The 14,613-nt window shown below is 38.8% G+C and overlaps 1 protein-coding gene across 7 annotated transcripts in view; it reads right to left on the reverse strand.

Annotated features, from left to right (window-relative positions):
• The window catches only part of UBAP2 (ubiquitin associated protein 2), a 102,838-nt gene that overhangs the window by 15,702 nt on the left and 72,523 nt on the right, over positions 1 to 14,613 (reverse strand). For all 7 annotated transcript variants that reach the window (XM_081065430.1, XM_081065429.1, XM_081065428.1 and 4 more), the window contains 6 exons: positions 11,268 to 11,335; positions 9,098 to 9,287; positions 5,630 to 5,843; positions 2,493 to 2,767; positions 1,784 to 1,953; positions 496 to 709 (listed from right to left, as the gene is read on the reverse strand). In XM_081065430.1, coding sequence (XP_080921556.1) covers positions 496 to 709; positions 1,784 to 1,953; positions 2,493 to 2,767; positions 5,630 to 5,843; positions 9,098 to 9,287; positions 11,268 to 11,335 — 1,131 coding nt within the window. The remainder of the gene's footprint in view (positions 1 to 495; positions 710 to 1,783; positions 1,954 to 2,492; positions 2,768 to 5,629; positions 5,844 to 9,097; positions 9,288 to 11,267; positions 11,336 to 14,613) is intronic.

Here is a 14,613-nt window from a genome sequence, read left to right on the forward strand (position 1 = left end):
CAGACATTTGAGGGAAACCTCTAACATAAAATATGAAAAAGGGAGATTTTTTAAAAATACTCTAGAGATGTGCAAATATCTCCTGCTTAGAAGGAAATTTAGAAAATATACCCAAATTTCTGCTAGGCCAATTCAACTGTTTTTAATATTTTTATATTCCCATCCACTTTTTAAAGTAGCTCTTATTAGTAATGCTTAAACATCTTTGCCTTAGAGGAAACTAAAATATTACAGAAAAGATTATAGTCTCCTCCTACCCTATCCAAACCACTATGAACAATTTGGGGTGTGTCCTCATACCAAACTTCTGAAGCCAGTCACACACGTCTGTGTACAGTGCATGAAATGCAGGTCTCAAACAAGATGTTCATTATTAGCAAATTCAACAAAAGCATAGCCAACCTCTAAAAGAAAAGTCTCACCCAAAAATCTTAATTTTCCCCACTACACACTGAGCTCCAAACAGGATAAGAAACAAGCTGAAAGCCCACTCACCACGACAGTTCCTGGAGCTGCCTCTGATGGACTCACAGAGCTTTGGTATGCAATCCTGTTATGCACAGAGCTCTGGTCATAGGAGGAAGGCGTTGTTACTGGACTGGTGGAGCTCAGGGATGAGCTGGTCAGACTGGAGGAGGTAACGACTGTAGTTGTATAGGTGGAGTTCTGTACTGCACTGGTCCTTGGCAGAGAGGTATTCAAAGAATCACTACAAAGAATAAAATTAAACATAATTTTGTATTAGACATAAATTTGCATCACTTTTACATGGCTTCATGAAGGAGACCTATTTCATCACTTTGTCATATTCTAAACTAAATAAGCATGTCTATAACTATAAATTCATACTACTGCATTCTTTAAATGCATTAACAATGCACTGAAGGTTCAAAGTAACCACCCCCCCCCCCCGCAAAAAGAAAAAAGCTAGACCCACCTAATTTAATTGATAGGCAGAGAGACAGCTTTAAGAATCTTTTAGGAATCCAGATGTCTGAGATCATCTTTAGAAAGGGAACCCAAACAAATATCAGGACTTTGGACTCTGGAAAGTGGAAAATTAACTAATAAAATAAAATCTAAAATCTGGGATTCTCTATAAAATATTCCACTGAAGGAAAGTAAGTGTTGGCAAGATATGAAGAAATTGCATCCCTCAGAGATTACTCATAAAATGTAAAATGCTGCAGCCACTGTGGAAAAAGTTTGATGCTTCCTCAAATGGTTAAATGTAAAAGTTACCATATGACCCAGCAATTCATAGGAACCAAAAGCACACAAAATCTGTAACTGAATGTTCATAGCAGCATGATTCATAATAGCCAAAAAGTAGGAGCAATCCAAATGTCCATCAACTCACGAATGAATAAACAAAATGTGGTATTCTGCATAATAAAATATTATTTCAAACAAAATGCAAACATGCTACAACATAGATGAACCTTGAAAACACTATGTCAAGTGAAAGAAGGCAGACACAAAAGGCAATAAATTGTATGCTTCTAGTTTTATGAAATGTCCAGAAGCAGCAAATCCAGAGACAGATTATTAGCTGTTGGGGATGAAGGCAGTAGGACATTGGGAGTGACTGCTAATAGGCACAGGGTTTCTTTATAGAGCAATGGAAGAAAAGTTCTCGAATTAGATACTGGGGATGGCTGCACAAACCTATTACCACAGGGAGTACTGTCTCCACCCAGTGATTTCTTAGGCTTTATTTTGTTTTACCTTGCAAACAAAAGACTTCATTCAGTCAAAACTAGAGAAGTGGGAAGCTGTGTACCTTAAAGACTTAGAATACAAGCTGATGGGAATCTGGTTACTATTTTCACTGCTTGTAGCTGATCCAAATTCAGAGAGAGAAGATTCTGATCCAAATTCCAAGGCGCCAAACTGAACATTTAATCCTGTGACATCTGCTGAACCAGGCATTTCCACTGCAGAAGCTGGGATCTGAAAAAGCAAAGCCGCCATGTCAGGGATTCCAAGTCCCAGAGCCAAATGGCACTGGGTTCCCAGGGCATTGCTGGCAGACCTGAGGAACATGAAGGGAAAAGGAAGAGGGTTTTTTGAAATAGAGAAAAGAGCAAAGAAAAATTAAAAGCGAACAGGAGAATGGTCAGTGCTACTACCTGCTTCTCAGAGCAACATGGGAGAGGGGCACTGTGGTTCTGGATAAGTGAAGGAGGCGAGTGGGCCTCTGATGAAAGCATTACCTGGTCAAAGACCCACTCATCCTCTATCTAGGGGACACAGCTAAAGACTAAAGACCACCCGATTCTTTGAGCCAGATCCTGTGGTTTGAATTAACAGTCTCTGTTCTCTCAGCATAAACCCATTCCTTCTGATACTAGCCCAGGCGCTCGGAAACAGCCGATTCCTCATAAAGCAATAAGCTATTCACAGTTTCTCAGACTTGCTAATCCAACACTTGAGCTAAATGTTCAAACACATCCACCTTTGGGACTGTAACTTCCCGATGGAATACCCACCTTAGAAGCTGGAGGTATCCGCCGCTTGGGGAGTTTGATGTGTTTGGGCTGTGGCTGGGGGGCAGACACAGGGATGTTTTCAACAGTCAGGCTGGGAAGCTGCAGGACTTTGTTCACGGTGGAGGTGCTGTCCCTGCGTGCTGACTCTCGGAGTTTCCCCTGGGGAGGGAAGGACTCCAACCCCGGAGGAAGAACAGGGACCGCCTGGGTCTGGTGCTGCTGTCGCTGGCTCAACTGGCTAAGAACTGGGGACGGTTCAGGCTGAGATTTAAAGTCTATGAAATACGTAAAGAGGGGGTAAAAAAACAACAATCAATTATTTCGTCACACAGGTTAGAACTCCCCCTTCCACTATGCCTCGTAGTGAGGAGTTACAGTCACCAGCAGTTTCTCCCAACCATCTCTTGGCTGAATCCCCTAAGTGCCCCTCCCATAATGTACAGTAAATGATAAATGAACAAGGATTCCTGAATGGGTTTGTAGCAAATTTTTTAAGCAGAGAGAAGATTCAGTTTCTTCTAAAGCACGTGGGTAGGGAGTGGGTAAGCATAGCATGGAGTTGCTATACACAGCTGGCCTTTAGCTAACAGAGAAGTATATTTTTGTTGCTTTATGGATTGTCTACTACTTTCAAAAATTATTTTATTAATTTTTTCACTAAGTAACATGTAATACCACAAAATCCAAAAGTACAAAAATGTGTATGATGACTACCAATCACCCTTCCACCTCGTCCCCAGATTCACTTCACAAACACTATACCCAGTTTCTTGTATCTCCAGATACGATACATACGGATACACACACTATATATATATTATATATTATATATTTTATATATATATAAAATTGTGCTTCCTTACAAGCCATTTAGGTTTCAGAAACTGTTCCACATTAATGTGTGAAGAGCTATTTCATTTTTATGGTCACATAGTAATCCAGTGTACATAGGTATCTTTTTTTAAAATTACTACTAAATTAATGGACTTTCAGGTCTTCCATCCAACCTCTTGCTGTGAAAAACAATGCTGCAATGACTATCTTTATGTAACACATTTTGCTTAAATGTAGTATACCTGCAGAATCAGCTGTTCATTCAAAGAATAACTATATTTTAAATTTTGCACACTTCAAAATTCCTATCCACAGACAACAAATTTTTTTTTAAATATTTTATTGGGAAGGGGAACAGGACTTTATTGGGGAACAGCATGTCTTTTACCAGGACCTATCAGCTCCAAGTGAAGTTGTTGTCCTTTCGATCTTAGTTTGGAGAGCGCAGCTCAGCTCCAAGTCTAGTTGCCGATTTTTCAATCTAGTTGTGGGGAGGGGGTAGCCGAGCCCACCATCCCATGTGAGAGTTGAACCGGCAACCTTGTCGTTGAGAGCTCGCGCTCTAACCAACTGAGCTATCCAGCTGCCCAACAAATGCTTTTTAACATATTGTAATACCAAGCTTTTATTCTTCCTAGTTTAATTGGTGGAAAATGGTTTAAAAAAATGATCTAGGTTCAGTTAAGCATCATTTGTATAACTAAGTATCCTTTGCTGATGAACTCAACATGACCATACCTCTTCGACCATTTTTCTACTTTGTTGTTGGTCTCCTTTGATTACTCTTTTTATAATAAGGAAGTTAGCCCTCTGTCTGTGGTATGATTTTCAAGGATTTTTTTAGTTTGTCTCTTTTGATTTGGTTATGGTGTTTCCTGTCATATCTAGAAAGGTCTACCTCACACAGAGTATATATCAAAATCTTACTGCGTTTTTCTCTATTATTGTTCTAGATTCACTATTTATGTCGAAGTATTTGACCCATTTGGCACTCCAGTGTAGAGTTGGTTTTATGGATACAACTTAATTTTCTAGCCAGATATCCAATAGCAATAAACACCTTCCCACCACTGGTTTCAAATGCTACCTCTATAGATCTTTTTCTGCAAAGGGCCAGACAGTAAATATTTCAGGCTTTGTAGGCCATCTGTTAGAAACCATTCAAATCTGCCTTTGAAGACTAAAAGTAGTTATAGACAATACGTAAATGGCTGTGGCTGTGTTCCAATAAAACTGTGTTTACAAAACAAGTGGCAGATCCAATTGAAGGTTTGCCAACCTATGACTTAATATTACTATTTCCATCTTAATCTATTTTTTGATTTAATATTAGAGGCAGATACGAAAAAGACAGGCTTTGTAAAGAATATAGAAATAGTATGCTCAAATCTAAAAACTCATAATCACTCAGTAAGTGTACAGGGAGAAGTTAACACAGAAAGCCTACAGCTGCTATCAGAAATGCTGGCTTGCAAGACTGGCTCTTGGCTGGTATGTTCTAGGAAAGAGATGCCAACACTCTAACCGATTAAAGTGGTAAAAGTGACTCTCTGCCTTCAATGTTTGTACAACATGGTTTACGTTGAACACTGGCTTTCCTTCTGGGAATGTGAAACATTAGCATTATGTAGGCAGAGGGTGCCTACATAACCAGCCCCTCAGTAAAAATCTTGGGCATTGAGTCTCTAATGAATTTTCTTGGTAGACATCACTTCAAACCTGGGAACACTTTCAGATACTTCCGTAACAGTAAGCCATTTCATTCAGCAAAGAAATTCCTTAATACAATGTGACGTGTGTTGGTGGGAAATGGTGGTTTAATGTCACAAAGTCTATGGAAGTATAGTTTAGAAAACCCAACTTACATGTGGTGTCTTTAAATTCTAAACTACAGATGGTAAGGCTGGACCAAATGATGGTGGATACATGCAAACGTTAGAACAAGAAAGCAATGCAGGGGGTGTGATTTAAAATGTCTACATTCCACCTTCTGTCACCACCCTATTCTAATACAGCTCAGGAAATTGTCTAGACATTTCCTCAAAGTGTTGTTTCTTTATGCCTTTACCATGCTTTTGTACATCTCTTAAAGGTATGTACTACTGCTTACAACAGTAACAACCAATAAGTGCAGTTGTTTATACAATACAAAGCTGACCGGTGTAATTCAGAAACTCTGCAATGTTCTGCTTAAAAAAAAAATCTCTGGACAAATTCCTCATTACTGTTCACAAATTAACATGCTCTGCTAATGTCTTGCAAGTCCCGCTAGGGGCAAACCACCAGAGAAAATGTATACTTACCAAAATGGCTAAGGACTGAGGACTGTGTAGCTGAGGGCTTGAGGTCCCAAGAAGAAGTGGTTGTGGGGGGACTCGTACTATTCTGCTGTGAACTTGGGGTGGTGGTAAACTGGCCCAAACTCGGAGTTTTCAACTGGTCCAAAATCTGGGAGCTGGTGATGTTTGCCATTTTTGATGGTGCAAGCTCTCCAAATCCTGAACCGAGGACGGATGACTTCAAAGGTAAAGAAAACAGAAATCCTCAGGAATACAGAATTTCTACCCCAGGCTTTAAAACATACCAAGTATTTTCAAAGGATTTTAAAAACTATAACCTAGAGCAAGAATCTGAATTAGTAAGACTCACATGAATAAATACTACAGGAAATACTACTACGCAACAAGATCTCACTAAATAAATCCAGTAATACTTTCTGATTCTGATATAAGAGATTAAAGAGAAGGGAAATATTTTCTCTGGATTTTTAGAAACTGATTTTTTCAAAAAGCGGTGTCAAAAATTCACAAACAAAATACTACTTTTTTTTTTTTAACTAAGGAGGAATACCATGAATTAAATGACAAAGACAAGCTTACAAAACAAAAATAGTTTTTCTTAATGTGTGGAACACTAATCATCTTTAACGATTAGAATAGGTTTGATCACAAAAAAGATCAGCCATGAGGTCAGCTTGCAAGACCAAAAGCAGGTCACGGCACTTCCTTAAAAAAGTTAGTATTCCAAAATCAGACACTGAATTACACAGAAAGTATTTGTGTTATTGAGCAGATACCCTGGACACTGGTGTGTTTATTTCAACTATTAGGTAGGTGCAAATGTAATTGCTGTTTTTGCAATTATTTTTAACCTTTTCAACCTCAATTATTTTTGTACTGACCTAATAATTTAGATGATTAAAAACACCAAGTACAGGGGCCGGCGCAGTGGCTCAGGCGGTTAGAGCTCCATGCTCCTAACTCTGAAGGCTGCCGGTTCGATTCCCACACGGGCCAGTGGGCTCTCAACCACAAGGTTGTCAGTTCAATTCCTCGAGACCCGCAAGGGATGGTGGGCTGCGCCCCCTGCAACTAACAACGGGAACTGGCGCTGGAGCTGAGCTGCACCCTCCACAACTAAGACTGAAAGGACAACAACTTGAAGCAGAATGGCACCCTCCACAACTAAGACTGAAAGGACAACAACTTGGAAAGAAGTCCTGGAAGTACACACTGTTCCCCAATAAAATCCTGTTCCCCTTCCCCAATAAAATCTTTAAAAACAAAACAAAACAAAACACTAAATACATTCTGTAAGTATACAAAAGACAATGTTACACCTCTCCATCTATCCCTGTCAGGTCAGATGTCAAGATCTCAGAAGAATGAAAGCCTATGACCAGAGAACATAGTAGCAAACCATTATCGAGATCATTCAGTTTCTGAAAAGACAAACAAGTTCTTTGTCAAAAATAACTTTCAAAACCACCGAAAAGATCAAAAACATAAATGAGTTGCAGTCCCTCAAGAGCCCAGATCTAGAAAGTTGAAATAAGTATTTCTGTTATCAATATCCAAAGGCAGAGAGTAGTACCCTAGCTGTTCTGAGGAAATCCGAATTTCCCAATAGGAGCAAAACTTTCGATTGTGGGCAGTTATCGCACATCAATCACAGAATCCACTGTTAGAACAGCCGTGCTAACATTACTTATCACTACTCCAGATCCTTGGCTCATGCTGCCCACTCCACCTCTCTTTCATGCCACAAACCCAGCTGAAGCCCACCTGTTCAATGAAGGCTTCTCGGATGGTGTTTCTCCTCTCCATCTTTTTCCTATCTAATTCTCTCTATCCTGCATCAGCTAATTTTATCAAGTGTACTTTTTAGGTGCTTTACAACACAATAAAACCACTGAGTCAACAACTAGCGCCTTGCTTCAGGTAACACTCAGCATGGGATTTCTCCATTCTACTTCCACATTTCAATCAAGTCTAAAAATGTGTGTATTGGTATACGTGTACATGCATGAACATATACACAAATACACACCAGTGCCCAATTCCCAGTCCCAAAAAGTCTGACTCTGGCATTGTACCATCATCATCACCACCACTGTTATTATTTACTGAAGTTTCCCACTGATTATAAAAGTACAATAGGGTTGAGAACCATTGCTCTCATACACTAAACAGTTCTTACTCTAGTTTCACAAGGTGTTGTTCATGACAAAAAGCAACATACCTGAAGGTCACTGTAAAAAATATTCATGTCCTACCCATGCTCTCAGTGGCCTGGCTAAAATTCGAGCAAATCAGCAAAGACAGGATGTCAGTGTACCAGTAGCAGAGGGAGAAGCAGAGGAGAAAGCGCATGATGGCTCAACCAAAACTGAGTGGTGTTATTAGGCCCTCTCAAAACAGCAAGAGAGCCATGCCATGGGCTGTCCCATTTCAAGCACTGACACCCTGTCATGCACACCCTGTCATTAATGACACTAAAAATTCCAACTTCCCAAGTCAGTTACACTCGACATGATGTGATTGTGCAGAGTAGAAGACAGCAATGAAAAGTTTGCATATTCAATTCTCCATTTTACTGGGGTATAGCAAATGATTTTCAGTCAGGTAGCGGAGAGATTACATCATATTCATAAAAAATTCTGTGTTACCTGATTTCGGGTAAAACGTGGCAAAAATGAACCATGAATTACCATGAATGAAAGCAGTGGATCTATGTTTATAGTCCTTCCAACCTCCCCTCTGCCTACTCACAACTGCCTACAGTTAGGCAGGGACTTCACTTCCCACACTGCAGCTACGTTCTTTCACATTCTATGCTCTAAAGCTTCTAATCCCATCAGCCTGTTTTCACATCCTTCACTAACAATTCCTGAAGTTCTTTCTGATGAGAGCTTAATTCCCCTGGGAAGTCAGAGTCCTATATGCAGCAACAGATGACAGTTTCCATGAACACATCCATATTGTAAAGGTCTCTACTACAATGTGGCATTTTAAGAAAAAGTACACTAAGTTTATGGAATAAAAAAACAAAAATACAAAAAATATAAGCATGTAGGTAGACTTGGAAAGAACTGTTTTTGCATGATTTTAGCAAGCAAATACTGACAAACATTTGCATTTAAGTAAACTGGAAAACAAATGAAAATTTTCACATTTTAAGTATAGACAGACTTTGAAATAAAACTCAAGAAAAAATTATTAAGAAAGATGCCTTAGTGATTATGACTGAAAATATTTCAACTAATCATAAAGAAATATTTTTATCTTTGTCCAGAAAACTCAGAGTAGTTGAATTCCACACAGAATCATCAGATATGTGCTTGGAAATGAACACATCATTGTTTTCTGGACTGAGATGTACTGTAGAAATTTTTATATTTAGAAAACAATGATAAGGCATGTATCACTCTAGAATACACTTGCTCATGGGCACATTCCTTACAATCTCATACTGAAATAAAAGGGAGTTACCAGACTCTGAGGAGAATAGGAGTTGACAGCAGTGGAGCTGCCAGTCCCTGGTGCCATCTGATTGTTGTGCTGAGAATTTGTGAAGACAAGGGCTTGGCCAAAGCCCTGCTGTTGGGAAGTTTCAAAGGAGTTGACTTCTGAGGCTTGATTGGGAGCAACAGGCTTCTGGAGCAAGGCTACCAGATCAATGCTAAGCAGACAAAAAGCAAATAAGGAACGAGTCATGAACAAATCTTACCAACAAATGAATTTAAGAAGTGAATCAATATAAAGTAAGCTCATGCTAAAAATTATTTAAGTGAGGAAAACCTGTAGAAACTGGAGTTTAAAGGAGCTAAAAGGAAGGCATCAATTGCCAAAAAAATAAACATATGAAGCCACAGAGACTGAAGCAGGACTTTGCAGAAAAGAAAAACAAAAAGGAACATTGAGATTATTTCCACAGAAATGGCACAAAGACAACTGATTTGAAAATCTAGAGCAAGTGAGTCAACAATTTTCTGAAGTTAGCTCATTTCTTTCAAAATATTTTGCCCCTCTTATTACTTAGAACCAGTGTTTCAAACTTTTCTAAAGGAGCGTGAACCCTATTTTTGGGGATCGAGGACTACAGCCATCGTAGACCATTCCAGCAGTTTCACATTTATCATAAGTGTTCCTATAAGTTCTGCATTCTATCGAATAACATTTAGGTATGTATAAATCTCATATAATTTTTTTCTTAAATATTCAGGAAAGAATGCACAATATATTAACAAATACTCTGTTAACAACGACTCTTGTAATGCCCCCCAAAATATAGATACTTCAATTTGAGAGGCATGGTCTAAAAACCTGAAAGCATGAGGAAGAAATGATCTTCCAGATACATATACTACCTGACATGTGAGTGAGCTCTAACTCTTCTCCACAGGACCTGCAGGGGGCACAGAATTACCTACCATGGGAATTCGCTCCACTAAACCTTTTCAAAGGCCAGTTCCCAATCACTTCTCCTAAATGAAACTTTCACCACACCAGTTGAGGAAGATTCTGAGAGATGAAATAATTCAAGACTCATTCCTGATTGGGAGCAAACTTCCTGGGCCTGAGTTCCTCTCCCTATGTACTACCACTGTCACTTGCCCAAAACCAGGTTGAAGTCCCAGACTAGTATTTTGGATTCCAAGGTAATATTCTAGCTCATGATATCCTAACTTCAGGGATACAAATCCAGAGTACTTATATTACATATGACCCATCACCCAAAAGTTGCATTACTACAAAATACAGAGCAAGTTCTAGTCCAAAAGACTGATAAGATATATGCATGGAACATTCTACAGCACTGTCTTCTAAAAAATAACCACGAGTCCACTTATTTTTTTAAAGAAAATGATCCTATCAAATTCATTGAAATATAACTACAATGAAGTTATATCCATTTAACAAGAAATTCTGAGCAATTCACAAAACAATATATTTCAAGACAAAACCTTTGATTGTTTTTATTTCCCTATAACAAAGTCTTACAACCATCTCATTTAGCATGAGACTAAGCATGTTAGGTTCAATTCTCAAGTATCATATATATCAAGGCTTTTATCCTCCTAGATCACTGCATTTTGAAACCATAATCAAAAGTTTTTAGAGTTACTTTGAAAACTAGGATGTAAATAAATGGTTTTCAATAATTCAGTTCTGTACACATTCTAACATTTCTATTACCCCAAAAGCTCCTTCTCTAATCTATGAGAATTCTAGGTTATTAAATTAAAACTAGGAGAAACCACACAAAATGAGAAGTTTGTATTAACCTGAAAAGATCTAAATAAATGGTGTTATATGAAGAAACCAAAGGATATTTTGTATTAAGTTTATCTGTCAAAAAACATGTTTGCAAAAGTAAAACAGAACCATTAAATAGGTTTAACATACTCTCTGCCACAAATTTCAAACATAATTGCTATTTTAATTCATCAGTGGCTACAACCAATTAGGAAATGATGGATATTCTTTCAGCTCACCACGTAGGTGAGGGATAAAGTCTTGTACGGAAAGGGAAAAAACAGAAAGAGATTCAAGAAAAAGGAAAAAATAAAAAAAGTGACCCAAGAACCAAAACAATGCTCCTGGGGCAAGAAATTTCAATTGTGCTTTTGAATAATAAACAGTGGCAAAAAGTGTTTACCTCTGCCCAGGTGTGACATGATTCTCTGGTGGTACAGATGAGGCAGTGAAGACCTTTGTTTCAGAAAGCTATATGAAAGGGACGAGAAAACATTTTTAAAAATGTAAAATCAAAAACATATCAAATTCTGGACAATTTTTACTCATTGTGCTCTCATTATATTTCACCCAAAAAATGGTCTAAAGCAGGAATGTCCAAACTGCGGCCCGCGGGCCAATGGCAGTCCACAATCCATTTTTAATTGGCCCACAGCAAATTCCAAAAACATATTTAGTTTACTTAAATAAACCATGTGAGGCAATACGTACTTCACCTCGAGTGAGTGGCCCTCGAGGCTGTTTGTGTATTTTACCGCATATGGCCCTTGGTAAAAAAGGTTGAAAAAAGTTTGAACATCCCTGGTCTAAAGGGAAGGAAATATACAGGTGATTATGACAAATAATTCTCTTTTTCTTTTTTTAAAGATTTTATTGGGGAAAGGGAACAGGACTTTATTGGGGAACAGTGTGTACTTCCAGGACTTTTTTCCAAGTCAAGTTGTTGTCCTTTCAATCTTAGTTGTAGAGGGCGCCGCTCAGCTCCAGGTCCAGTTGCCATTGCTAGCTGCAGGGGGCACAGCCCACAATCCCTTGCGGGAGTCGAGGAATCGAACTGGCAACCTTTTGTGGTTGAGAGGATGCGCTCCAACCAACTGAGCCATTTGGAAGCTCAGCGGCAGCTCAGCTCAAGGTGCACGTGTTCAATCTTAGTTGCAGGGGGTGCTGCCCACCATCCTTTGCAGGACTCGAGGAATTGAACTGGCAGCCTTGTGGTTGAGAGCCCACTGGCCCGTGTGGGAATCGAACCGGCAGCCTTCGGAGTTAGGAGCATGGAGCTCTAACCGCCTGAGCCACCGGGCCAGCCTGACAAATAATTTTCTTAAGCTGAAGGTAATTTAAGATTGATATGCCCACAATAAGGATTTCATACCAGAGGAACAACACAGTGAAGTAGTCAGACCAGAGTTCAAGTCCCAGTCTCACTACTCTGTTTGCTATTGCACAAAATGAGAATACCAATAAAACCACTATCAATGTCTCCATAAATGCGCCAAAAAAAAAAAAAAAACCAAAGGTAGGGAAGTTTGAAAAGGCAAAATAATTGACGTTTTCTTTCCACAAAGACAGACGGCTTTAGTATTTCTATTAGCAATCTCTCACTAGCTATTTCCTTTTTTATTAAATTGGAAGTTTCCTTGCTGTTTTTATAAAAATAATTTTGTTGAGGTATAACACATACAATAAACTGGAAATATGCAACCTGAATAATTGAGTTCTGTCATATGTGTACTCCCATGAAACCATCACCAAATCAAGAGTGTAAACATACCTATTACCCTAAAAGTTTGCTCCTGTCCCCAGGTAATCAATCAATCCCTCCTACCACTCGCCTTCATCCCCAGGCAACAATCAACGTACTTGCTGTCACTATAGATTAGGTTGTATTTTGTAGAATTTTAGTGGAATTTAAAAAATATATCCCCCTTTCTGCTTCTTTCATTCAATTATTCTGCGATACATGCATATTGTTTTAATGCACTTTTAAGGCACACAGGATAAAAATTTTTTAAATCTCAATTGATATTATTGAGAAAAAGGTAGCCTCTTTTCACATTTTCAAAGTGGGGCAAGGGCTTTTTAAAGGCTGATAAATGTTGATCTAATTAAGATATGGTAAAAAAAAAAAAACCTAATGAAAATATTATTCAAAGACTGCTTTAATTCTTATCAGTTCTAAACATCTCAGAACTCTGACACACTGTATAAACTCAGACTTCCTCAGACATTAATATTCAGGCAGAGCAGAGCAGACAGTAGGTGTTCAATTTCTATAAAAACAAAGTGCTGAATTGATTACTATTTCAACAAGAAGGACTTAATGGGGGCCTGCCCAGTGGCTCAGGCGGTTAGAGCTCTGTGCTCCTAACTCCAAAGGCTGCTGGTTCGATTCCCACATGGGCCAGTGGGCTCTCAACCACAAGCCAATTCAATTCCTCGAGTACCGCAAGGAATGGAGCACATCCTCTCAACCACAAGGTTGCCAGTTCGATTCCTGGACTCCCACAAGGGATGGTGGGCTGCGCCCCCTGCAACTAGCAACAGCAACTGGAGCTAGAGCTGAGCTGCGCCCTCCACAACTAAGACTGAAAGGACAACAACTTGAAGCTGAATGGCACCCTCCACAACTAAGATTGAAAGGACAACAACCTGACTTGGAAAAAAAGGCCTGGAAGTACACACTGTACCCCAATAAAGTCCTGTTCCCCTTCCCCAATAAAATCTTTTTAAAAAAAGAGATTAAAAAAAGGGGGCTTAATGCTGAACCCTATTCCAAGATAGTATCGTAAGGGTCCCAAAAAATCCATTTTTGCCTTAAAGAATCTTACAAATTAAATAGTTAAGACAAAGAGAGAAGCAATAAAGGAGTAATCTTTTTCTTCAATGAAAATCGATGACAGAGTAGCTCTAAAGCCTTCAAAATATATGTTCAAGGAAAATAAGAACCACATTAATCACTGACATCCAATCTAACTGGTACAATATAGAAAATCGGATTGTTTCCTTCTATTTTGAAAAAAAGGGGAGGAGAAGGCAAAAGTGAATAGTTATTGTTGTAAGCTCTAGAAGGAATTTAGGATTTGCATTTTAGATTACTCACCTTTCAATCACCATTAATTTGCATCATCTCAAAAAACTTTTAGATTTTTTTTCATAACTTCTAAGATGGCCAAATTCTCTATGCTATTTTCAGTAATTATAAATTACATTATGATACAATATGGTCTATACAGCAGAAAATTAATGTCTCTGTATGTGTGTACATTTAAACTGCTAGTTAGCTGACTTTCATCATAAGACCTCATCTGACCCACAGAAAAACACAGTGAGTCAGGCAGGACAAGGGATTACGATATTCATTGTATAAATGAAAAAAGGAGGCTCAGAAAGGAAAGGTGCCCTCATCCAATGTCAAGAGGTCAACCCAGCTAGAATTTAAATACACTCATTTTCCCTTCTGACTCTCTGTGGATTTTCTACCCTGCCTATGACCCAGACGACAGGCAGAGAGATGTAAAGCTTTTAAGGCCTACGAACATCTTTTTCTCCCAACAAACTCAGCAAAACTTGTAGTAACACAAAACCTTTAGAAGTGCTCACAGGCTGCTCACTCTCCCTTCCTCTTATCACTGGTACCCATCCCTCCACTGATTCAAATAACCACCCGTCTAGTCCAGCCTCCTCATATTATAGGTAGTAGCAGCCCAGTGACATCATACCCCAAGGACTTATAGTTAGTATGTGGCAGA

This window comes from Rhinolophus hipposideros (genome assembly GCF_964194185.1).
Source record: "Rhinolophus hipposideros genome assembly, chromosome: 11".
In the NCBI taxonomy this organism is placed as follows: domain Eukaryota; kingdom Metazoa; phylum Chordata; class Mammalia; order Chiroptera; family Rhinolophidae; genus Rhinolophus; species Rhinolophus hipposideros.